The 24,858-nt window shown below is 34.9% G+C and overlaps 2 protein-coding genes across 31 annotated transcripts in view; one reads left to right on the top strand and one right to left on the bottom strand.

Moving 5' to 3' along the window:
* DOP1A (DOP1 leucine zipper like protein A) overlaps nt 1-24,858 on the top strand; it is a 101,585-nt gene that overhangs the window by 73,158 nt on the left and 3,569 nt on the right. For 13 of the 27 annotated variants that reach the window (XM_054557789.2, XM_024248112.3, XM_054557792.2 and 10 more), the window contains 16 exons: nt 1,348-1,473; nt 5,454-5,588; nt 7,157-7,212; nt 8,679-8,783; nt 11,534-11,600; nt 11,829-11,973; nt 12,249-12,328; nt 13,471-13,580; nt 13,853-14,002; nt 14,142-14,203; nt 15,910-16,062; nt 17,145-17,281; nt 18,537-18,592; nt 19,761-19,925; nt 22,813-22,942; nt 24,710-24,769. In XM_054557789.2, coding sequence (XP_054413764.1) covers nt 1,348-1,473; nt 5,454-5,588; nt 7,157-7,212; nt 8,679-8,783; nt 11,534-11,600; nt 11,829-11,973; nt 12,249-12,328; nt 13,471-13,580; nt 13,853-14,002; nt 14,142-14,203; nt 15,910-16,062; nt 17,145-17,281; nt 18,537-18,592; nt 19,761-19,925; nt 22,813-22,942; nt 24,710-24,769 — 1,737 coding nt within the window. Of the gene's footprint in view, nt 1-1,347; nt 1,474-5,453; nt 5,589-7,156; nt 7,213-8,678; nt 8,784-11,533; nt 11,601-11,828; nt 11,974-12,248; nt 12,329-13,470; nt 13,581-13,852; nt 14,003-14,141; nt 14,204-15,909; nt 16,063-17,144; nt 17,282-18,536; nt 18,593-19,760; nt 19,926-22,812; nt 22,943-24,709; nt 24,770-24,858 lie in introns of those variants that run through there. The other 14 variants (XM_054557797.2, XM_054557800.2, XM_054557798.2 and 11 more) reach the window with 4 other exon arrangements.
* The window catches only part of PGM3 (phosphoglucomutase 3), a 45,810-nt gene continuing 28,424 nt past the window's right edge, over nt 7,473-24,858 (bottom strand). The window contains exons 14-19 of one of the 4 annotated variants that reach the window (XR_008526265.2): nt 21,127-21,256; nt 13,953-14,071; nt 13,413-13,499; nt 13,198-13,281; nt 11,841-12,003; nt 10,264-10,394 (exon numbers count right to left, since the gene is read on the bottom strand). Coding sequence is in view for 1 of the 4 variants with exons in the window: in XM_063724889.1 (XP_063580959.1) it covers nt 21,246-21,256 (11 nt within the window). In the remaining 3 variants the exon portion in view is untranslated. Of the gene's footprint in view, nt 10,395-11,840; nt 12,004-13,197; nt 13,282-13,412; nt 13,500-13,952; nt 14,072-20,958; nt 21,257-24,858 lie in introns of those variants that run through there. The other 3 variants (XR_008526262.2, XR_008526263.2, XM_063724889.1) reach the window with 3 other exon arrangements.

Genomic DNA, 24,858 nt, shown 5'->3' on the forward strand with positions numbered 1-24,858 from the left:
TTTGCCCATTTTTAAGTATACAATTCAGTAATTTTTTTAGTAAATTTACAGAGTTGTGAACTATCACCCCAGTCCAATTTTTGAATATGTCCTTTACCACAGATTCCTCGTGGCCATTTGCACTCACTCCCTGTTGCCATCCCTAATCCCAATCAACCACTAATCTGTTCTCTCCATATATCGATTTGCTTTTTCTGAAAAAGTTCATATAAATGGAATGATAACAATATTTGGTCTTTTGTGTCTAGCTTCTTTCACGTGACATATTTTTAAGGTTCATTCATACATGTTATAACTTTATTCCTTTCTTTTAGGGCATTTTAAATTGATATTTTAATATGCAAAGCCCTCCTAGAAAACAATTTAGCAATATGTACAGAGAGCTTTAAAGGTTTCATAGTCTTTGACCTAGTAATCTACTTTAGGAATGAATTCTAAGGTAATTGAAATTATACAAAGATGTATATACAAAGTGTTCATTATAGTATTATTTAATGGCAGAAAAAACAGAGATCCTAAACAATTAATTAGGGAATGTTTAAATTATCCTTTCAATGTTTCATTACATAGCCACTAATATTCATGGTTTTGAAGAATTCTTATTGGATGGAGAAGGGCTCAAAAGCTCAGTGAAACAGGGATGTTACATAATTGAACAAATACCGTATTTTCAATTATGTAAAAAATGTTATCTACAGAAAAAGGAATAAAGTTTGCATTTTATCAGTAATTGTCTCAGGATGATGGGATTAATTATTGATTTTTAATTTTTTTTTCTTCCTTGCACTCTGATATTTTCCAAATGCTGTGCCATGTCAAGCTGTCAAATTGACATCCTTCAATAACCTAATTTTACTCCTAGACCAGACCACCTGGATCTGGGATCCAAGGGAACACATAGGGAATTGGGAAAAGGGTAAGGGTGGGAACCATTAGAACATCTGATCTAAGTTTTGATACTTGGATTAAACTATACTTTTTATGTTTCGTTTTACTTAAATAAAACAGAAGGTGTTTTATAATTATAGAATCCCTCACCTTTTTTTAAAGGACTCTATATCAAACTTACTAAGTCGAATTTTATATGTGTTGTGTTTTTCTAGTATCTTTTCAGTGAATAGACTTGTATTTGGCTGATTGGTAGTCGTCATTTTATAGGATTTGTTTTTCTTTTAGAATTATAGTCATGTTGTAGCTCTTAACGTTATTAAAGTTTCCTCTAGTGTTATTTAGATAGTAAAACCTATAAGTACTATATTATTTCAAAGAAACCAAAAATGCAGTCTAGTTGTAAATGTTTTTTCATTTTTTAAAAGTGTCACTTTCATTTGCTTCAAATTGTTTTAGAACTTGAGACAACAGATTCTGGAATTGTTGGGCCCCATTTCAATGAATCATGGTGTTCACTTTATGGCTGCCATTGCATTTGTGTGGAATGAAAGAAGACAGAATAAAACAACCACCAGGACCAAGGTATGTATTTAGACATTTGGCCCTTTTTGTTTTTGCATTTGGTGAGTACATGCTGATTTCCCCTTCTCCATATATTGCAGTGGGGCCGGGGTAGATTGGAGTGTAAAGCAAAAGTCTGTTGACAGCTTTAGATAAATTGTCGCCTTAATTTCTTTAAGTATTGATTAAAATTTGAGGTCAAGGCTAGGCACGGTGGCTCACACCTGTAATCCCAGCACTTTGGGAGGCCGAGGCAGGCGGATCATGAGGTCAGGAGATCCAGACCAGCCTGGCCAACATAGTGAAACCCCGTCTCTACTAAAAATACAAAAATTAGCTGGGCATGGTGGCACATGCCTGTAGTCCCAGGTACTTGGGAGGCTGAGGCAAGAGAATCGCTTGAACCTGGGAGGCGGAGGTTGTGGTGAGCCAAGATCATGACACTGCACTCTCGCCTGGGCAACAGAGCGAGACTCTTTCTTAAAAAATAAATAAATAAAAATAAAATTTGAGGTCAAATATAAAAGATATTATGTGAAAAAAGAAAAATTAGTATGATATTAAAACTAAATAGAAATGGTAATATGGTACAGTATTTTTTTAAGTGCTAGTCATTTAGGGTACAAAGCAAGGATATGGAGAAAAGTTTTCATCTTGACTATGGTTTACTATGATGTGATAGTTCAAAGAGTTCTTGTTTCTAAATATAATTCACAAATTTTTTTTTTCTACTTTTTTTGGTAGAGATGAGGTCTCACTTTGCTGTTGGTCTTAGCTGAGTTATATATGTGAATTTTGCTGCTTTCTGAGTTTCAAAGCTCAAGAGAAATGCTGTATATTGAAAATAAATCATGGCACATTAGAATAGTAAGGCTATTATATAACTTACATTTATATAAAAAATATGATTTTTTCCACCAACAATTCCTGATTTATTTTTGTGCTGATTTTACATTACATTTTTAAAGTAATCAACATAAACATTCACACCATATTACATTATTTTGCATGTGAAGATTCAGTAGTAGATATCATTCACATTGAAAATTTAAATCCTGGACTACTTAAAAGCAGTAAAGAACATTTGATTTAACATGGCATATTGAAGCCAGGCACAGTGGCTCATAGCTATAATCCCAGCACTTTGGGAGACCAAGGCGGGAGGATTGCTTGAGGCCAAGAATTCAAGACCTCATGAGACCCTGTCTCTACAAAAAATAAAAATAGTGAAGTGTGGTGGCATGTGCCTGTAGACCTAACTACTAGGGAGGCTGAGGCAGGAGAATTATCAGGTATATTATAGCTGATAATATGTAATTCACATAGAGCAATGCCTAGGACTTAATAATCACTGTGTAAATATTACTTATAATATTATTCCTCATATTAAATAGAAATAGAGAGCCAAGGATTACCGGTCACATGAAGTCTAATGTGATAGACAGACTGAAACAACTAGATTTTAAAAAGTCAAACAGTGCAGATAACAGAAGAAAATGTAAATAGTAATGTCCTTCAGTGGGTGAGACCGTGAAGTAGAAAGGGAGATCATAGGAAAGACCATTCCCAAAATTAAAATTCTTCATGGATATTAAAAATTCTGCAACAGAAACAAAGCAATATTTTTAGGAGGGTTGGAACAGAAAGTGGATAAATATCAGAAATGGAATACAAATTTAAAGATATGGAAAATACGAGAAAAGAGATAAGAAAATTAGAGGAGTGATACTAGAGACCCAGTATCTTTCTGCAGAATTTAAAAACAAGAGGAGAAAAATACAAAGAAATAATACAATAAAAGTCCTCAGGAATGAAGTAAATACGTTTCCAGATTGTGCCTAGTACTGTGAAAAGAGATCTGCACAAAGATTAGCATGTAATTTCAAAACACTGGAGATAAAGAAGAGATCCTAAAATCTTCTAAAGAAAGAATACTGGTCACATTCCAAAGAATAAAGATGAGATTTGTTAAAGCAACACTGGGAATTTTGATGGGAAGTTAGTTTCAACCCATAATTCTATCTCCAGCCAAACTGTCACTCAAACGTTTTCAGCTATGCCATGTCTCAACAACAACAACAACAACAAGGAAAATTGCCATGAGTTCACTTTTTCTCGGCTACTGGAAGATGTAACTCCACCAGAGGAGGAATAAACCAAGAATGAAGAAGACAGGGGATCCAAGAAACGGGTTCCAACACAAAAGAGAAAGCAAGGGGAATCTCTGGGATAATGGTAACAGGAGAAATATCAAGATGACACTGTGTAGCAAACCTAGAGGGTATCAACCCAGGGTAGAATAGAAAGACATCTAACAGAAATGTCTCAACAAAAACAGAGAAGAGAGGGAGGAAAAGATACAAATTAATTACCTGAAGTATTTGAATATGTAATTAGAGGTTTACAGTTGAAGTATTTAGGGACGAATTTTTAATAGGTACAGAGAAAATGAAGCAAACAAACCAGTTTATTAGCTCTAGGAAAAACAAAAAGTTGTACCATAAAAAAAATGCAATGCTAGTACAACGCACAGTGCAACCACAAATAATCATGTGAACATTGGATATGGATTTAAATAAAAATATGATATAACAATGTTGAGAGGATAGGTAGAAAAGTGTAAGAGAGCTGCATCTTTGTCTTCCAAAATAATGAATAGATAATGTCTAAAATTGAAAATAAAATCAGGAAATAGGAAAAATAGTAGTGTATGTTATTTAGACATAATGGAAAAGAACGTAAAGAGTTGAGCATGGTTGCTTTGGGGCATGGGAAGGGATATAGGACAATACTATTTTTTCTTAAAAAGCTTATTGTTCTGTTTTATTTTTTGAGGTGATGTACCTTTATTGATGAAAAAAAATAAATTTTGAGCCTGGGCAACATAGGGAGACCCTGTCTCCACAAAAAAATTTAAAAAATTATCTGGGCATAGTGGCATGCCTGTGGTCTCAGCTACTCAGGAGGCTGAAGCAAGAGGATCGCTTAAACCTATGAGGTTGAGGCTGCAGTAAACTGTAATATATATTATTATATATATATTATATAATATATATTATATAATATATAATATATTATATATTATATAATATATATTATATATAATATATAATAATATATAATATATAAAATATATTATATGTTATATAAAATATATATTATTATATATTATATAAAATATATATTATATATTATATAAAATATATATTATATAATATAAAATATATATTATATAATATATAATATATATTATATATTATATAATATATATTGTATTATATTATATATATTATATATTATATATATTATATGTATAATATATAATACCTATATTTTTATATATTATATATTATTTATATATAACATAATGTGTCTACTAAAAATATATATTATATAATATACAATATATTGTATATTATATAATATTGTATATTATATAATATACAATATATTGTATATTATATAATATACAATATATTGTATATTATATAACATACAATATTATATAATATACAATATATTATATATTATATAATATATATTTTTAGTAGACATATTATCTATACTATATTATATAATATTATCTATAATATAAATGTATAATACTATATATTATATAATATATATAATATATTATATATATTACATAATATATATAATATATTATATATATTATATATTATATATTTATATTATATATAAATAAAAGTAAAATTTGCCTAAAGTAGTCAAGGGACTTGAAGAGGTCTTTACATTAAATAGAGGCCAGGGCTGGGTGCAGTGGCTTATGCCTGTAATCCTAGCACTTTGGGGAGCCAAGGCAGGAGGATCGTTTTGAGCACAGGAGTTTGAGACCAGGCTGGGCAAAATAGCAAGACCTCATCTCTATTTAAAAAATATAAAAAAAGAAGAGGTCATAAAATACTCTCTTAATTCTGTAAATTCCCCTAAAAGACTTATATACACACATACATACATAAATACAATGATTTATTACCTAGGTCATTCCTGCAGCCAGTGAAGAACAGCTTTTATTAGTGGAATTGGTTCGTTCAATCAGTGTCATGAGAGCAGAGACTGTTATCCAGACTGTAAAAGAAGTTTTAAAGCAGCCACCAGCCATAGCCAAGGACAAGGTGAGAAAAAACTCTTCTTCACATGTGTTTACAATTCTGTTTCAGAAATTATGCTGGTAAGATATTTTTTGTACAATAATGTCCTTTCAATATAGTACAGATTGCAGAGATGACTGCATGTGGCACTCACACTGCTTCAATCAAAACAATTATCAATATTTGTAGTGACTTGCTATTCTGATTATTCAGTAGCCAGTGAAGAGCAGTTAACTGCTCATATCTTCATATGTACCTCAAAAGTAGTCAGGGGCCATGTGACTAAATTCTCAGGGGAGATTTTTCTGGTCACTTAAAGAACATAAGCCAGAGCTCAAGATTTGCTTCTCTCAGTTGTTGCCATTTTTCACAGCTTCCTTATTGCTTTCTTTTCTGAATGACTCTCTTAATTCTGTGAACTCCCCAAATTTTGCTATAACCTTAGTTCTAGTCAATGTCATTTCTTGACCATGTATAATACTGTGCTATGCAAGTGCTACACTATGAATGACATAGTCTCTGCACACACATTGCTGTGTTTCTAGGCAAAAATAGAAGTCTACAAATTAGGAATATTACGGACTTTTCTACTTTTTCTGCTCTTTGTTCAAGCAATACCAAGAGGTCATATTTTCTCAGAAAGTATTTACCAACTACAAACATTAGACCTTGAGCCAAGCCAAAATCACATCTTTTAAAGAATTATGATATATATCTGAAAATGTTGAATTATGTTTTCCTTTTATCTTGAGTTTCCAAAGGGAGTAAGATGTGTGTGAATAGTCAGTGTCCTTATTAAGTTTTTAATAAAAACTGGGGCATTTGTCATAGGATTTTTAGTTTGTATTTTGAGTACCTATTTGTGCCAGACATTGAGCAACACATGAGGGTTATGAAAACAAATTAGAGCCAATCCACCATCCTGCCCCACCAACCTGTGTCCCCTTATTAAGTTCTGAATCTATTAGACACTTGATTTTTGGATGGGAAAACTTCAAGGAAATAGTTGGGACTAAAAAAGCACAAATTGATAAAATGTCAGTGGTCATCAATATCATTCTCTGGCCTCTTGTTAATTTCCAAGGGCAGGTGTTTTATTTTTATTATATATTACACTCAACACTATCTTTAATTTAGTGACTATATTTAAAGCTCTTAGGAATTGATCACAAATTTGAACTACACTAATTGAACAGATATGTGTAATAAGACTTAAATACACATTTCATTAAAAATCTCAACCTCATTCTGATAGCACCAAGCATAAGCTACCTAAAATAGTGTTGATACTTATAGAGTACATGAATCATTTAAAAGTGAGTGGTAGACTATCAACTTCTGATATATGGAAGGAAAAATTGACAATCTTTCCATTCCTTCCATCTGTTTTCAACTTTTAAAATAGCTCTTGTGTTCTGAATTTTTCCTACTGAGTGGAAGAGAACTGCATGGCTCATTAATGAAAAATTGATGATTTTGTTCTTTCAATTTTTTTAATTAAAAATTGGCAGTATGATACAGAGTAGTTGCAACAATGAAAAAGCAAAGGCAGCATTCTTCTTCACTGTAAAATTGATTTTTTTTATTTATAGAAACATCTTTCTTTGGAAGTCTGCATGCTTCAGTTTTTCTATGCTTATATTCAAAGGTAAGATTACTGATATTGATCTCTCCTTACTATGTTGCTAGAAACAGAGAAACATTATTTATGGATATATTAATACAAGTAATGAGTGTCTTAATGACCCGGCCATATATATCCTACAAACCTAAAGACCTAAGGATATTGAAGATTCCTAGATAGTAAAACACTGAATTGTGATAAAATCATTTAAATATAAATGAAAAGCTGAACCCACTCTCAAAACTATGCATATTGCCACTGAATCCATTATTTTGGTATAGGTGAACATACAGTAATTCATTCTGCTTTTTTAATTTTAGAATGATTACATGAAATATCTTCTTACTATCATATTCCATTTTGCATTTAACTGACCTGTGAACAGAAGTTATGATTTGAGTTTTTATAACTTCTTACTCAAGAACCTGACTCTTCATCCTCCTTTATAATTCCATTTTATTCACCAAACTCAGCCTCCATTTGTAATCTATGACTAGCATTATAAGGTCAGGCTATTGAGTGTATTTAAACTGGTTGTGACCTAGAGCAAGCACTGCCTAAAATGTGAACTTATATGCAGAGAGGTGTTAGGGTTAACGTCAGACTGAGACAAAGATAGTCTTCATTATTTTTACAGGTTAAAGACTAATATTCAGTTGACAGCCCTCCGTAACATGAGGTAGAGACTTACAAGGTGAAGGAAAAAGAACTAAGAGGGAAATGGAGAGACCAGGCTAGGGAGTACGTGACTGTGGTATCAGTAGTTAAGCTGAGAATTATTGCAGTTGTATTTTACTTTTGAGATCCCATGTGATAAATGGGATTTCAATAGAAAAATTTCTAGATTAAGAAATTGCAGGCTAGGGGCGGTGACTCTCGCCTGTAATCTCAGCACTTTGGGAGGCCGAGGCAGGCGGATCACAAAGTCAGGAGATCAAGACCATACTGGCCAACATGGTGAAACCCTGTCTCTACTAAAAATACAAAAATTAGCTCGGCGTGGCAGCACACGCCTGTAGTCCCAGCTAGTCGGGAGGCTGAGGCAGGAGAGAATTGCTTGAACCGGGGAGATGGAGGCTGTGGTGAGCCCAGATCGTGCCACTGCACTCCAGCCTGGGCAACAGAGTAAGACTCCATCTCAAAAAAAAAAAACAAAGAAAAAAAGAAAAAAGAAATTGCACTGGAGCCAGTTGCAGTGGCTCATACCCGTAATCCCAACACTTTGGGAGGCCAAAGCAGGTGGATTGCTTGATCCCAGGAGTTTGAAACCAGCCTGGGCAACATGGTGAAATTCCATCTCTATTTAAAAAAAAAGAAAGAAATTGCATTGATATTTTAACTGTGTTGGTTTACTAATTAACGTTAGTAAAAATGTAAAGTTTTTAGGAATTTCGTTCTATCATTGTCTATAAAACTTTAGAGAATGTTCCACAAACTAGTAGAAAACCATAGTTTATTGTGGCTTTTGTATAAACTATATTATCTTGCAGAATTCCAGTGCCCAATTTAGTGGATAGCTGGGCGTCACTGTTGATACTTCTGAAAGACTCTATACAACTGAGTCTTCCAGCTCCAGGGCAGTTTCTTATACTTGGGTAAGCAATTTCACTTACAAATATTATTTCAGATAAAAGGATAATGTTAATTGTCCTAGCTGCCAAGTATTAGTAATAGATGTTTTAGGTGAAGTGATCTCTCTACCTTCTCATAGTGTTCTTGAGATGCAAAACTAGATGTATAAGGCCTGTTTAAGAAAAAAAAAAACTGGGAGGCAGGGTGAGAGGAGGAAACAGTCTATGTTTATACATAAACAAAATGTAACTACACTAACATAAAACTGTTAGAACAGCAGCTGTTTCCTTGGTGGTGGAGAATACGGGATGGAAAGGGAAGGGGATGATGTAGCATGGCTGAAGGGGAACTTCATAGACGAGGGACACTTGAGCTGGGCCCCAAACCTAAACAGCCTGGGAAAATTTTTCTCTCTGTGTCTTGGAGTTTCCTGATTTATCTTAATGATTTATATGATTATTTGATAAATGTTAGTCACCCATGACTGCAAGTACTGGGATGTCATAGACAGTCTCTGTTTCTTGCTTGCCATTATTCTTGATTCCTAATAGGTCCCCAGTAAATACTTGATAAGTGAATAGAGGTGGTGGGCACAGAAAGCCTTTGTGAAACAGGAAGGGGAAGGGTATTCTGGGGCAAAGTACATTGTCTGATTTGGTAATAGAGCAGGGCACAGGCAGTGGTATAGTGGAAAATAAGGCTGGATGAAAAGGGAGATGGGAGCTAGATGGAGCAGGATCTTGAATTTTATTTTAAAGAATGTGGTCTTGAGAGGGAGTGGGAGCGGTTGCATGTTTTTGAGGAGAGACATGACTGGCATGTTAGTAGTAGTAGGCTAGATCAGAGGGGAAAGAGGCTAGACTAGGAATTCTATTTCAAGTGGGAAGTGTGGGGATGGTTTCAACTATTGATGGAATTGAAAGAACAGGATAAAGAAGGAGAAGGGGCCAGCAAAGGATATAGAAAGGGATGTATCAAAAAGAAGAAAACCAGGTATTTAATTGTTCCAGAACCAAAGGGAGGTTAAGAGGGCTTGGTTAACACCTTCAGAGACCTTAAGAAGGTGAGGAATAATAAAAGGCTATGTTTGTTGACAATCTGGACAGGCATCCTAATTATCTAATCACCAGTTATCTGATGATTTTGGAGAGAGGGTTTGGAGAGGTAGAAGCACAGATGTGTTAACAGCAAATGCTTAGTGTGGGAAAGTGTTGATTCTTCTTTGAGGATATTTGATCATGAAAAGAAAGAAAGAAGCCATGTGCGGTGGTTCATGCCTGCAATCCCAGCACTTTGGGATGCTGAAGCAAGAGGATTGCTTGAGCCCGGGAGTTTGAGACCAGCCTAGGCAACATAGGGAGACCGTGTCTCTACAAAAGTTTAAAAATTAGCCAGGCGTGGTCACACGTGCCTGTAGTCCCAGCTACACAGGAGTTGTCATAAGGTTCAGAGAGGGAATGTATGTACAGGTGTTGGAATCATCACCAAATAACCCTGCTGGCTAATTTCATCAAAAAATTAAGTTCATTTGTTGTGATCTGTAGCTGTTCCCCTCCAATATTTTACTGTTTCCTCACATGCCTTTTCTTCCTTTCAGAAGGAAGGATCCTCTTCCTTTTCAACATGTGCATATTCTGAATGTTAAAACAAAAAGTTGAAAGTTGAACATTTTCAGTTATACTAGAAACTTAATTTCCTTTTAAAATTTGTCAGTTTACCTTTTTGCCAACCATTGTACTGATCCTCTAAAATTACCTAATTATAAAAATAGAAATTGATATGAAGGTTGCTCTTTAGTTTCATTTTATATATTAGTTTGGAAGTAATTGTGCATATAATTTATCTTTTAAAAAATCACGTCAGAGTGAATATTGAGTAGACTCAGCAAACAATGAAAATGGAAATTTTTTCTTCATGAACTATTTTTAATGTGTTATGGTAAGAAATCATTTCTGTGTTACAATTTAAGATTTTTTAAACTTTTCTGTTTATATATAAAACACACATAGAAAAATATATGAATAATTAGTACACAACTCTACAAATGCAAAGTTTGTAAAAAGTCAACATACCACTATATCATTACAAACCCAAATTAAGAAATAAAACACCATGTGTCCCTCCACACCTCTCCCAATTACTATTCTTTGATCTCCCCAAATGTAACCACTATTCTAACACCACAGATGGATTTTGCCTTGTTTTTGAACTATAAGTATATATAAATATTTTATGTCTGGCTTCTTTTGTTCAACATATGTTTATGAGATTCATTTATGTAATTCACATATCTGTAATTTTTCATTGTTGTTTAGTATTTGAACATTCTGCAATTTGTTTTTTCTTTGATATGGGATCTTGCCAGGTTTCCCAGGCCAGAGTGCAGTGGTTATTCACAGCATTATCATAGCACACTGCAGCCTTGGCCTCAAGCAATTCTCCTGCCTTAGCCTACCAAGTAGCTGGAACTACAGGCATGCACCACCACGCCTGGCCACAGTCCACAATTTATCTTTTCTGCTCTTGCTGGACATCTGGGTTCCTTCCACTTTGGGGCTCTTACAAATAATACTGCTTTGAGCATCTTTATACAATGTCTTTTCATGAGTATGTTTATGAATGTCAGTTGGAGTCATAGGATATGTATATATATTAAATATTTAAAATGGAAATCAAGACCATTAAGCCGCTTAACTCATCGTGAGAAATTAGATCGCATTAGTTTCTTTTAGACTGATATTTCCCATTTCTGTCTTCTCTTTGGCCCTTTTAGAGTTCTGAATGAGTTTATTATGAAAAACCCTAGTTTGGAAAATAAAAAAGACCAAAGAGACCTTCAGGTAAGGCAGTCTGAGTTAAGAGCTGTTGCCAAACCTGTTTCTCAGTGCCCTCAATTTGAAAATGAGAGAGTCAAATAAGATAAACTGAAGTTTCTTTCAACTCTGAACATTCTATGGGAATCAACAATGTCTATTGTAAAATATCTATTATCAGAAATATAAACTACAGAAGTTCATAACTAGTGTGCATGTGTGTACATATATAGTTGTTCTTCCTTATTTTTTTAGGATGTAACTCACAAAATAGTGGATGCAATTGGTGCAATTGCTGGTTCTTCTCTGGAACAAACAACATGGCTGCGACGAAATCTTGAAGTTAAGCCTTCTCCCAAAATAATGGTAGATGGAACCAATTTGGAATCTGATGTTGAAGGTATTCTTGTCAAACATTTAGGTTTATTATCTGTAAGCAGGCATATATTTACTAAGAAATCATTTTGCCTCGCACTGTAAGTACCACAAATTTATCCCTTTTCTCATGTCTAACAAGTAACTTTTTTTCAGTGGGAAAAATATATATATACGTATATATATATATACACACACACACACATATATACACATATATACATACACACACACACATACACATATAAAATTTGTTTTCAGTGGGAATTAGCCATATCTTTAATTTTCTCTTATTTATAGATATGTTATCACCTGCAATGGAAACCGCAAACATAACTCCTTCTGTATATAGTGTCCATGCATTGACATTACTCTCTGAGGTAAATATTAAGCTTTTTCACATGAACTCTCAAGTAGACTGTTTCATTATTAAAAATTAGCAAGTAATTGTTATAGAGGAATTTCTAATTTGAGAAACTATTTTGTGCTTCTTGAAATCACTATATAGAATTAATATAAAGTTTTGGCCTTGTATGTATTTGGATTATTTAGTTTGCCAAACATTAGTGATAAATTTAGATATTGCTTCCCTTCTCTGTGTCCTATTCTTTTTTATGTGTTTTTTTCTTTTTTTTTTTTTTTTTTTTTTTTGAGGTGAAGTTTCACTCTTGTTGCCCAGGCTGGAGTCAAGTGGCGTGATCTCGGTTCACTGCAACCTCTGCCTCCTGGGCTCAAGCTATTCTCCTCCCTCAGCCTCCTAAGTAGCTGAGACTACGGGTGTGTGCCACCACGCCCAGCTAATTTTTGTATTTTTAGTAGAGACGGGGTTTCACCAATTTGGCAAGGCTGGTCTCGAACTCCTGACCTCAGGTAATCCGCCCACCTCAGCTTCCCAAAGTGCTGAGGTTACAGGCATGAGCCACCGCACCCGGCCTGGGGAGGGGTGGAGGTGATCTAAAGCCTGCCACTATAATGTATTTTACAGTTTACCAAACGAGTACATTGTCTGACAGTTTCTTTTTTATACCCTATTATACACATGTCATTTTGTTTCCTCTCTGCAGATGTGGATAGTGACCTTTACAAAGATCAGAACAGTAGGACTAAGGCCAAATAGCTGTTAATTGACGGTGTTGGAATTTGAACAGCCCAGTTCAATTGTTAGTTTTTTTTTTTCTAAACTACATTTTAGCTGAGTCAGGGAAAAAGAATACTGTAGTTTCTAGTACTAAATTCACTGTTTACTCACTGTCACAGAAGGTTCTTGAACTCTTTTCTTTTTTGTACTTCCCTATCTCAGTTGGAAATGGCAAGATTTGCCCATATTTATATCCTGTAGTAACAATGTACAAAAAAGCAGATGGTGGCAGAACTCATTAACATAAAAATGATTCCGGAAGATTTAATTTTAGATTTTTCTAATTTTGAGTAGTCTAGGTTTTCTAACAAACTGAAAATCAGTACCTTGGGATGATGTCAGTTTCACCTCATACGTTACTCTTCATTTTTTATGTTTTTATAGGTTTTGGCTCATCTTTTGGATATGGTTTTCTATAGTGATGAAAAGGAGCGGGTTATTCCTTTACTTGTAAATATTATGCATTATGTTGTGCCCTACCTCAGAAATCACAGGTACTATCATTATTTAAATAGTTTTTAAATTAATTCATAGCCTGTTAGAAACAAGTTCTGTTCCCTTATTGCCATTTCTAGAATTATCACAAAATGGCATTTTTACCTTGAATTATAATTGTTTAAGAAAATTCATATATTATTTTTCTTATGGTGCTTTCTATTTCATATCTTCATGTCACTGTCTCAGGTAAATGTGACCATTTATGTCTAACTTGATAGGATGATTAAAGTTAGGACACATAGGTTAAGGTGGTTTTTCTTCCTTGTAGTGCACATAATGCCCCTAGTTATCGAGCTTGTGTCCAGCTGCTCAGCAGTCTTAGTGGGTATCAGTACACACGGAGAGCTTGGAAAAAAGAAGCTTTTGACCTCTTTATGGATCCCAGTTTCTTTCAGATGGACGCCTCTTGTGTTAATCAGTAAGTTGTCCTCTTATTTGTATTCAGCATGATAATGCACCTCACAGTCTGTTGAAATCAGCTACTCCCCTGGAAAGTTAGAATACTGTTCTTTAACAGTAACAACATAATTACATGTTGTAATCCTTATCTCTTTCAGTTGGAGAGCAATTATGGACAATCTGATGACACATGATAAAACAACATTTAGAGATTTGATGAGTGAGTATTATGGGATGACAATCCAAGTTCTTTCCTGTGCATGATTCCTTCTTACTATTTACTTTTACTCTTTTCTGGAGACTAGGAGACTACTGAATTAGCTCTTTGTCAAGTGTCAGTGGGGATATATGCTCTAGGGAAAGCACACTACTTTCTATACGCTATGGGAATATAATCTTAAAATTTATAGAGGACAACTTAAGTGATAAATAATAAGTAAAACTATTTGTCCTTTTGCAGCAACTAGTGGAAGGAAGGGGCCATGTCTAATTTGACTCTAAATTATTTCCTCAGCACACAGCATCATACCCAGCACATAATAGCACTCAATAAATAATTATTCAGTGAATGAGAGACTGACAGATGGTGAAGTGCAAAAGGCAGGCAGTCGAATCCAGCCTATCAGACAAGTCACTTTAAATCTCTGGGGCTCTGTTTATTTCATCTGAAGGAAGAAAGAGGGGTGCCAAGAAGGGCAGAATCACCCCCCACCCCCTCTTTCTACTCTTATCTTGATTGGTTTTATAGTTTAGGTTTCCATTTAGAATTTCATCTGAAAAAAACAGTTTTAAAAAACGTTTGAAAGTTATCAAACTTAAATAGTGACATTGTATGATTCTGTAATATTTTTTAACAAATTCTTTAGCCAAAGCTACAGTTTTCTCATTTGGAAAAAGGGCATCTGTTTTATCTTCATAAGGTTGTTTTAAGGTTCAGATTTATCCATTCAACAAATTTTTATTAAAAGACAACAGTGGGCCACGCATTGCGCTAACTTAATCAAATTTTAAAAGTTGTGAAGGAAATAGGGCAATGTGTGATGGATTTTAAATAACAGCTAAATAGCTCATATACAAGGTGAAACTAAAGAAGCCAACCATGAGAAGGCCTAGGGTCAAAATATTCCAGGAATAGGGAACAAGAATTACAAAGGTTGGCTGGGTGCAGTGGCTCACGCCTGTAATCCTAGCACTTTGACAGGCCAAGGCACTAGGATTGTTTGAGGCCAGGAGTTTGAGACCAACCTGGACAAAATAGCTAGACCCCAGCTCTACAAAAAAAAGATTTAAATTGGCCAAATGTGGTATGTACCTGTAGTCTCAGCTACTCAGGAGGCAGGAGGATTTCCTGAGCCCAGGTGGTTGAGACTGCAGTGAGCCATGATTGTGCCCACTGCACTTCAGCCTGGGTGACAGAGCAAGATACCATCTTGAAGAAAAATACAAATAAATTGCAAAGGTCTTGGAATGGGAGCACACTTGGTGCACTGAGGGAATGACAAGCAAGACAATGTGGCTATAGAGAATGAGTTGAGGGTGAGTAATGACTTGAGGAAGGAGAGGTAGGTAGGCAAGGCTACACCAGAAAGTATTTTTAAAGTAACAAGATGGATTTAAGCAGATGGCCTCGAATATTAAAGGGTTTCCTCAGGGTTTTATATAAATGGTATTATTAGTGGTTTTACCTTCCAAAACCTACAGTTCTAAAGTTTCCTCTCTCCATCACAATTCCTACCATTTTGGTCCTCTGGCTTATATATGCTGGATCTGTTTGCCAGCCTGTCTGCCCCAGAGAGGGGCATCAAGTTTTGTACCCCAAGCTCCTCTCAGTTTTGGATGTCATAGAGCATCTAGCTATTTTAAAAAACAACAGAATAATCTTTCTTCAAATGACAGTGTCACAGTCTCTTCCACTTGCTTTTTCAGCTCGCGTAGCAGTGGCTCAAAGCAGTTCACTTAATCTCTTTGCAAACCGGGATGTGGAGCTAGAACAGAGAGCTATGCTTCTTAAAAGATTAGCATTTGCTATTTTTAGCAGTGAAATTGACCAGTACCAGAAATATCTTCCAGATATACAAGGTAAAAAATGAAAAACCTTTTATTTTTTCTCTTTCTAACTATAGGTTTTTGGTTCCTTAGAAAATACTTCTCTAAATTCTAAGTTGGGGTAAAATATATCAAGTGTAGATCAATTGGGAATTAGAAATTTTTCTACTGAAATAACGAAAATTATCAATGCCGGCATCTAAAAGAAATCATCACTGAGTTGTAGGACTTGCCTAAATGTGGTCTCTATTTTATTGTTTAGTTCAAATTTCTTAGGAATTCATGTTTGAGGATGAGGTATAAGATGATTTTGCTGCAGGCAGTCATGTTAGCATGTTCTCCTTGTGGACAAGAATTTGAGTACTCTGAGAAGACCAAAATATAAGGCAAAGTCAGGAAATTGTGGCTAGAAATAACACCTGGAGATCTGTAATTTGGGGACTGCATGGGGGATTATGTAACATTTTCAGTAACTTCATCAAGTGGGTTTGGTGACCTTCTGTGTCCAGAAGGATATCAGTACAGGCGTCATCACCCTGTACCACCAAATAGCTCCACAATGGGGATTTATCCAGAACAGAATTATTTGCTGCTCGAGTCAGCGTACTCTAAAGCCTCCAGCCTCAGGAGCCAACATGGGAACATGATAGTTGTTATCTCTCTAGGAAGAATTTTCTTTTCTCCCAGAAGACAAATGATTCCTTGTTTCCTAACCTTTTACGCCTAATTTCAGATATACAAAATGTACACTATTTGTCTCTACAATTTTTTTTGTTTAAGTTGACTAGATCAGTGCTACTCAAAGTATGGTCCATGGACCAGTAACCAGTCTGTTATCCCATCCATAAGTACAAAAATTTAGAGTAAACATTTTAAACTTTATTTGCCATTTGACAGAATCTGCTTAATAAGAAAATGACATTTGTATTTTGTGTATCTTTGTTTAATTGGAGTTTTCTTATTCATTATTTTATGAAAATATCTACAACAGTTTTGAATTTTTTTTAAGTTTATCCTTTACTACAGATAGTTTGAGAGTACTGGACCAGATGATATAGAAAGTTTTATGTGATAAAGATTATTTAGTTATTGAAAATGCTCTGCATTTCTTTCAGAGAGATTGGTTGAGAGTCTCCGTTTGCCACAGGTGCCAACTCTCCATTCTCAAGTGTTCCTGTTTTTCAGAGTGTTACTTTTAAGAATGTCTCCCCAACACCTTACCTCACTCTGGCCTACCATGATTACAGAACTTGTGAGTTAATTTTAATTCAGTCAGGTTATAAATCTAAATGATAAAACAGTGATTAGTTTCCATGTGCTTACTAGATATAACGAATATTGGGAGAGAACTGAGCTGTAGTTAAACCAGTTACTGACACTTTTTACAGTTGAAAATAGTAAAACAAGTCAGATTCCATTTCCATACAGCTTAAATTTACAAACATGCAACATAGATGGATGGCCAGCTCCTTGTGAATGATTACTTTCTTGGATCTGGTTTAGTGTTTAGTCTGTACTACACTACATTTTTAACTCTGTCATGGCCTACAGTCCTGACAATAGCAGCTGGACCCATTTACAATTGCTGGAGCAATACCTCTAGTGATAGAGATGGCTGAGCTGGATTTAACTGCTCTGACATATTACATATACTCACTCTTGAAGTGCAGCACCTACCCCATTTAAACTTGCTTCAGAGAGACTTTCACAAAGATTTTGTAACCTACCAAATGGTAAAACCTTCCCAAGTCCCACCTACACCCTTCTGTTCCCCTCCTCAAACCGTACCCAGTCATCCTAATCCTCATCAGAATGATTTGGGGAGTTAGGAAAGAGAAATGAGTAAAGAAAGGAAAAGGAACCTCTCTCTTTGAAAATCTAGCTTTATAGTTTCCCTACAAATATAATTGCTTTAATATTTCTTTTATTTTTCCTTTTTTTTTTTTTTTCTGAGATGGAGTCTCGCTCTGTCGCCCAGGCTGGAGTGCAGTGGCGTGATCTCAGCTCACTGCAAGCTCTGCCTCCTGGATTCAGGCCATTCTCCTGCCTCAGCCTCCTGAGTAGCTGGGACTACAGGCACCTGCCACCACACCCAGCTAATTTTGTTTTGTATTTTTAGTAAAGACAGGGTTTCAGTGTGTTAGCCAGGATGGTCTCCATCTCCTGACCTTGTGATCCGCCCCCCTTGGCCTCCAAAAGTGCTGGGATTACAGGTGTGAGCCACCACACCAGACCTATTTTTCCTTTTTTAATAACTGTAACTCTGTTCCATAATCACTAAAAACAAAAGCTCGCCTTCATCTCACTGGATTTCACCAAATGATTAGCAAGGCTCTGTGTGGCTAAATTTGCAGTTTTACCTTCAGAAACTAAGTATAATTTAAAAGATTCTGAAAATGTATTCTAAAATTTGTTTTTGCGTGAATGAAAATACAACTTAAAGATAACTTGAAAGGATTAAATATCCAGTTTAAATAAACATTTAACATTTATTTCACCATTTTCAGGTACAAGTATTTTTACTGATGGAGCAGGAACTCACTGCTGATGAAGATATTTCACGGTAATATGTAATTTAAATATATTATTGTCCATTTTTTAATATCCTGAAATTATTCAGAATATTACTCAGCATCTAGGAGACTATAGATAGTATTTTTCTGAATACTTATTTATTATTATCTAATTGATTACATTTGGATATATGTAGCTTTACTTATTCCTTAAGCCCTTTAGATTGGATTAAGCCATCAGCATTCATTGCCTTGGGCCCCTAGGCACAAATTTAGTTTAAAGCAGTACAGTATTGTTTCAGCTACATGAGCTATGCTGGTTTTGGTAAGTCAGATCTGGTCTCTGAAACACTGCAACATATAGCCAACCCTGTTATGGTAGGTAACCTGGAACCAGGCTATCTGTATGTGCAGATCTTCCAGATGGTCCCAATTTAATGTACTTTTATTCTTTTTAATAGAGGCAGTTTATTAATGTATGACTAAATACAATTTTTTTACACAGATTTATAAATTGAAAAGTTCCTTGAAAACCAAGTTTCTTGAATATATTTTCTTCTTCAGTAGTAGATTTATTAAAAAGATCTCCTGTACTAGTAACTGTTTATTATAGAGAACTTTCTCATCTTTGCAGAAACTGAGTAAAGAAGTTTCTCGCTTTTACAGTTTTTATTTTTATATTTCTTGAATGTAATATAAGTTATGTACTACTTTTTTTTAGACAGGGTCTCACTCTTTTCACCCAGGCTGGAATGCAGTGGTGTGATCCTGGCTCATTGCAGCCTCGACCTCCCAGGCTCGGGTGATTCCCCCACCTCAGCCTCCTGAGCAGCTGAGACCACAGGTGTGTGCCACCATGCCTGGCTAGTGTTTTTTTTTTATTTTTTATTTTTTGTAGAGACAGGGTTTCATCATGTTGCCCAGGCTGGTCTCAAATTCCTGGGCTCAAACATTCTACCTGCCTTGGCATCCCAAAATGCTGGGATTACAGGCATAAGCCACTGCGCCCAGTCTATGTACTGTTTTTGCATTCTTAAAGAAGAAAAGTGAATTTTTGATTTGAAAACGGTGACATTTCATCATGACCTTGCTTAGCAATTACTGGCACATTTATCTCAGGATGATTATGAAAAATATTAGCTGGCACTTTTAGATCTTTCCAGGAATTCCTGTGAGTAAATGGGTCCAGCTGCTGACAGCACTGTTTCCTGCTTACAGGACTTCAGGGCCCTCTGTGGCTGGTCTGGAGACAACATACACAGGAGGTAATGGCTTCTCTACTTCATATAACAGCCAGCGGTGGTTAAACCTCTATCTCTCTGCTTGCAAATTTTTGGATTTGGCTCTCGCATTGCCCTCTGAAAACCTTCCTCAGTTTCAGATGTAAGTAAAAGCAAGGATATTAAATGGATATTTTTGAAAGTGCATTTGCTTTGGTCACTGACATCTGTGACTAATTAAAAAGTTTTTTGTGTAAGTTGAAATATTCCTAATTTTTACTAAAATGTAATTCTTTTGGCACAGCACAGTTATTGGAAGTAAATGGTCAATATGGATATATTAACAGACTATTCAGTCAACAGACTGAGTACCTCCAGATGTGAGACAATGGGGTACATAATTCACATGCTTCAAGTCCAGGGAAGGAGACATACTCGTACTATGGTGGCTCAAGTACAAGACACACTGAGGCCACATAGCAGAGATCCCTCCCTACTAGTTATGAAGGTCAAAGCAGGCCCTGAGGGGAGTCTTAACCTGAGGTGGTGAAGAATGACAGCTGGGAGAGTGAAGATAGAGGCAGCTGCAGACGTGATACGTCTCAAGTGTGGAGAGATTGGTATTGCTGGAGCAGAATGTTGAGAAGAAGCTGGAAAGGGATTAAACCATGTAAGACCTTGTAAGCTGTGTTAAAGAACTTGGACAGCTAAGGAAAGAAGTGATATTATTAGGCTTGAATTTTAGAATGCTTATTTTGGCTATGTAGTGTGGAGAATGGACTGGAGATGGGCAAGACTAGAATGAAGGAGGCAGTTTTATCTTAGATGATAATGAATTGAACTGAAAGGAATAGGGGAAAAGTTGATAAAAGTAAATGCTCACAATGCCTTCTTCATAAGTGGCAAAAATATTTAATTATGGTTTTTCATATATAAATTTTAAAAATAATGGGCAAGCTATGTAAGATTGTTTTATCAAAATGTAGTTAAGGTAATATGAGAATTTATCCACAAGATCAAATATGTATTTATTATATTGTGTCTTATTTTTCTTCTGGAATGGAAATAATAGGATAAAGAGTATGCTACTGAGCTTTTTCTCTTTTTTATTTGGACATGCTCCAAAATTTGCTATTTTACAAGCTTACTTTTCATTAAACTTAATGGTAAGAACTAGAAATTACTTTTAGAGTCATTCTAGTTCCTTTAATTTTCTCTTCTACTTGAAAACCATATATATGTCTACTTTTTGATGAATTTCAGTTGTTGGGTATCTGTTACACAGATGTTACTCCTAAGGAAGTCCAGAAAAGAATACTAAACAGAATTGTAGGAAAGTGGCCAATATTAACCAAGACACTTACCTTCACAAAAGTGATAACTATTCTGTGATGCTTTTGGAGGGACATGAAATAGTATGCTCATGATACTGACTTTTTATCTTCCATGACAAGAATCAAAATAAGTTTATCCTCTTTACTTGTCAAGGTGTTACTACAAAAGGGAAGGAAACATGCCATTATATTAATTAGTTTTTTAAAAACTTACATCTTTCTAAAAATAAAAATCTGTAGAGTAGAAAATGGGAAGATTTTAATTATCTTGAAAGAGTAATATCTTCGCATGATCCATATTTGGAAAGTTCAAAATATTTGATAAGTTTACTGTATATAAATGTAGAAGTATCCATGTAACTAAAAGGTACTATTAAGTTCGAAAGATAGCAATGAATTGGCAAAAGATATCTTCGATGTATATGACAAAAGTCTAAAATGCATAATGTATAAAAATAACCTGGTAGAAAAATGAGCCAATGAGCAAGACAGTTAATAATTTATAGGATGGTTTCTAAACACAGGAAAAGCTGCTCAGTTGTTCTCCTGAGTTTCCGATTAAAATTATAGATAACCATCAGAATGGTAAAGATCTGAAAGTTGCTTTCCTTTTACTTTTAGTAACAGAAGCATTCTTATTCTTGTTGGAAGTATACACTGATATTGTCCAATTGTTCAGAGGTTATATTTACCAAAATTTAAAATATATATCTTTAAGCCTATAATTCTGCTACATCCAAGGATTTATCCTGTCTCTATATTCTCAGATGTGCACAAAAATAAATAAGCATTACTTAAGGGTATCCACTGTGGTACTTTGTAAGTGCAAGAAATTGGACAATCTAGGACATTGGCTGTGGTGTACTACTATGTTGCTGTTAAAAAGAATGAAGTTTTATATGTTGCAGAATTGTCTCCAAGATATGTAATTAATATCAAATAAATTATATCAAAAATATATATCCTACATGCATAATTAAATCAAAACAGGCAGCGATCATGTTTTTTTTAAAGGAGAGGGTTGGTTGTGTGAATATGTACTCTTTTGGGCATAAACTCTCTGGACAGACTTACGAAGCTGACAACATTGATGGATCCTATGCGGGGAGGGGAGACTACCTTTCTTTGGTATGCCCATTTATACTGTTTGAATTTTTCCCATGGTCGGATATTACTTTTACTTACTTATGAAAGACAAAATTACAAAGCAAAATACAAGAGAAGTGCAAAAAAAGCCCTACTTAGTTTTCTTAAATTCGTTCAATTTTTTACTCCTTTACTGTGCAACTAGGGAACATTTGACCAATTATATGTTGAAAAATCAAGTCTTTGTCAGACTGTTATGTTACAGCACAAAGAGATAAGCTAAATGAAAACATTTTCCTTTTAAGAACCTTATGCCTATTCGCTAATGAGAAAAGAAACATTTGTTGAGTACTTGCCTAGGACTCATGAAAAAAGTAATGATGAGTACTTGACAAGTTTTCATATTTATTCCTTACAACCTTATGAGGTAGTTAATAGTATCTTTATTTACTGACAAAGGCTCAGAGAGGTTAAGAAACATACCCAAAGTGACAAGGCTATGAGTGGCACATGTGGCATTTGAATTTTTATAAGCAGTGGGGTCATGATCTTTCTACTACATTATGTGGCCTAATCTTAGACGGCACAAAGTCTGTCTTACTGATGCTGATGTCATTATTCTATACATAGGTACCGATGGGCCTTTATTCCAGAAGCCTCAGATGATTCAGGTTTGGAAGTCAGAAGACAGGGTATACATCAACGAGAATTTAAACCTTACGTGGTACGACTAGCAAAACTTCTTCGGAAAAGAGCAAAGGTATCGTATTCTTTTGTGATTGTTTTGTTTTACATCACTACATGTTGCATTAGTGAGGTATTTATTAAATACTTCCTGGGAAACTGAGAACATTACCAAGTTGAGCTATTTTGAAAACAAGTCCCCAGTTTTGAGAGTTAATGTCCATAAGCCTCATATTTCCAGACATTAGAAAACATATCGTATGTATTTTAAAGGAATATGTGGTTATTCATTTTTTTAAAGAGAAGAAAAAGGAAGGCTTTTGTACATTAATAACATCTACCTTAAAATATTTTCCCCTCAAAAAAAAAAAAAAAACCTTGGAACCATACATGTGAGTATTTAAGACTGTAGTCCTGAACAGTCTTCGTGTCAAAAACTTGAGAATGTAATATAATGTTCATCTTAATGCCATGATGAGAAACAGAAGTATGATTGAGAAAAATGCAATACAAAAGGGATTTTTAGAACCTGTCAGAGTTGTTTCAGCAGAACTAATCAATGGGTAAGAAGATTATACATTTTAAATTTGTAAAATATGAGTCAGATTTCATTGAAATTGAATGAGCTAGACCTCGATCAGAATAAAGGAAATAATCATTAGCATTCATTCTGTTTATCTATATGAAATAAAATATATATGCTAAAATTCATTTTCTAAGTATTTTTCACTTTCTGATTATAACCTACATTCAGAAATGCATTCCTTATCCTGATCCAGTACAGCTATATAACCGAATCTAAAGTTTCACAAAACAGTTCTTGCCCTTAACATGAGATGTTTTCCTTTTTGTAGTTCACAGTGATGATGCTAAGTACAGATTGCAAGACCCCCCCACAACCTGCAGTTTTTAAAACAGTGCTCAGAATTAAACTGGCTTTATGACTCTTTAATATAAAGCATCTTCTTAGAGAAATGATTTAAGGGGAAAAGTGGGAATTTACTTAAAACATATACCATTAAAAAGTGTAGGAAAATAAAATTTGTAAAATATTGTGTCTTATATACTTTTTATCTTTCAGTATGCATCATGCTAATTTATTACAGATCTTTGCCCAAGAACCTACCAGCAACGAAACTGGTATGCTCACCATTGGGCCTTTGTTATTAACCTTTTGTCAAATTTTCTTTTACATTCAACAAATTTCAAAATCAAATTGTACAATTTGGGAGTGATCTAGGTTGTTTGGTGAGATCTAGTATGCAGTGTGTGCTTTGAGTGCTCAGAAATTTTCCAGTCTTCTGGAGTCCTCCTAATCAGGCAGCAGCTCTTAAACTGAATTCCATAACTATAGAAATGGAATGAAGAAAGTGATTAAAGAGGTTTTGCTGGAAGGAATTTACATGAGAAAACTTGACTTAAATTCCTAGTTGCTTCTGTAGGGGCTTAATAAAAGGACAGAGATGAGGATGTAAGCTGGGTCCTGAGTTCAGGGTAGGACTTTGGTATTTTCACTTTGATATCTCAAACTATCTCAAACTTTGATATCTCAGAGTTTGGGCAAGTAATCATGACAAATCCAGAAGCAAATATGACCCCAGGCACATGTCCTTTTCTGTTATGCCTGCCTTTCATTAGTAATGAGAATTTTTATAAGACCCCCCCCTCCTTTATCTAAATAATAAATATGACAGTCTTTTGCCCAAAATTTGTCCCACAGAATAAGAAAACTATTTTGATTGAAAGGCATCTTCCCATCCAAATCACCTTAAACAAGGTCTTCATGGCCAAGCATACTTTCCACTGGAACAAAGGCTGTGAGTTCTCCTCTTTCCTTCCACAGGACAAGGAGGAGGACTTTAAGACAGTGATTTTGGAGGGATTGGAGATGGCCAAGCATCAGGTGAGGGTGGCTGTTTCATGCTTATGATGTGGCAGCAAAAATTGCCAAATATTGAGACACAAACCCAGGTCTGAATGTCAACAAGTACA

This window comes from Pongo abelii, chromosome 5 (genome assembly GCF_028885655.2).
Source record: "Pongo abelii isolate AG06213 chromosome 5, NHGRI_mPonAbe1-v2.0_pri, whole genome shotgun sequence".
In the NCBI taxonomy this organism is placed as follows: Eukaryota; Metazoa; Chordata; class Mammalia; order Primates; family Hominidae; genus Pongo; species Pongo abelii.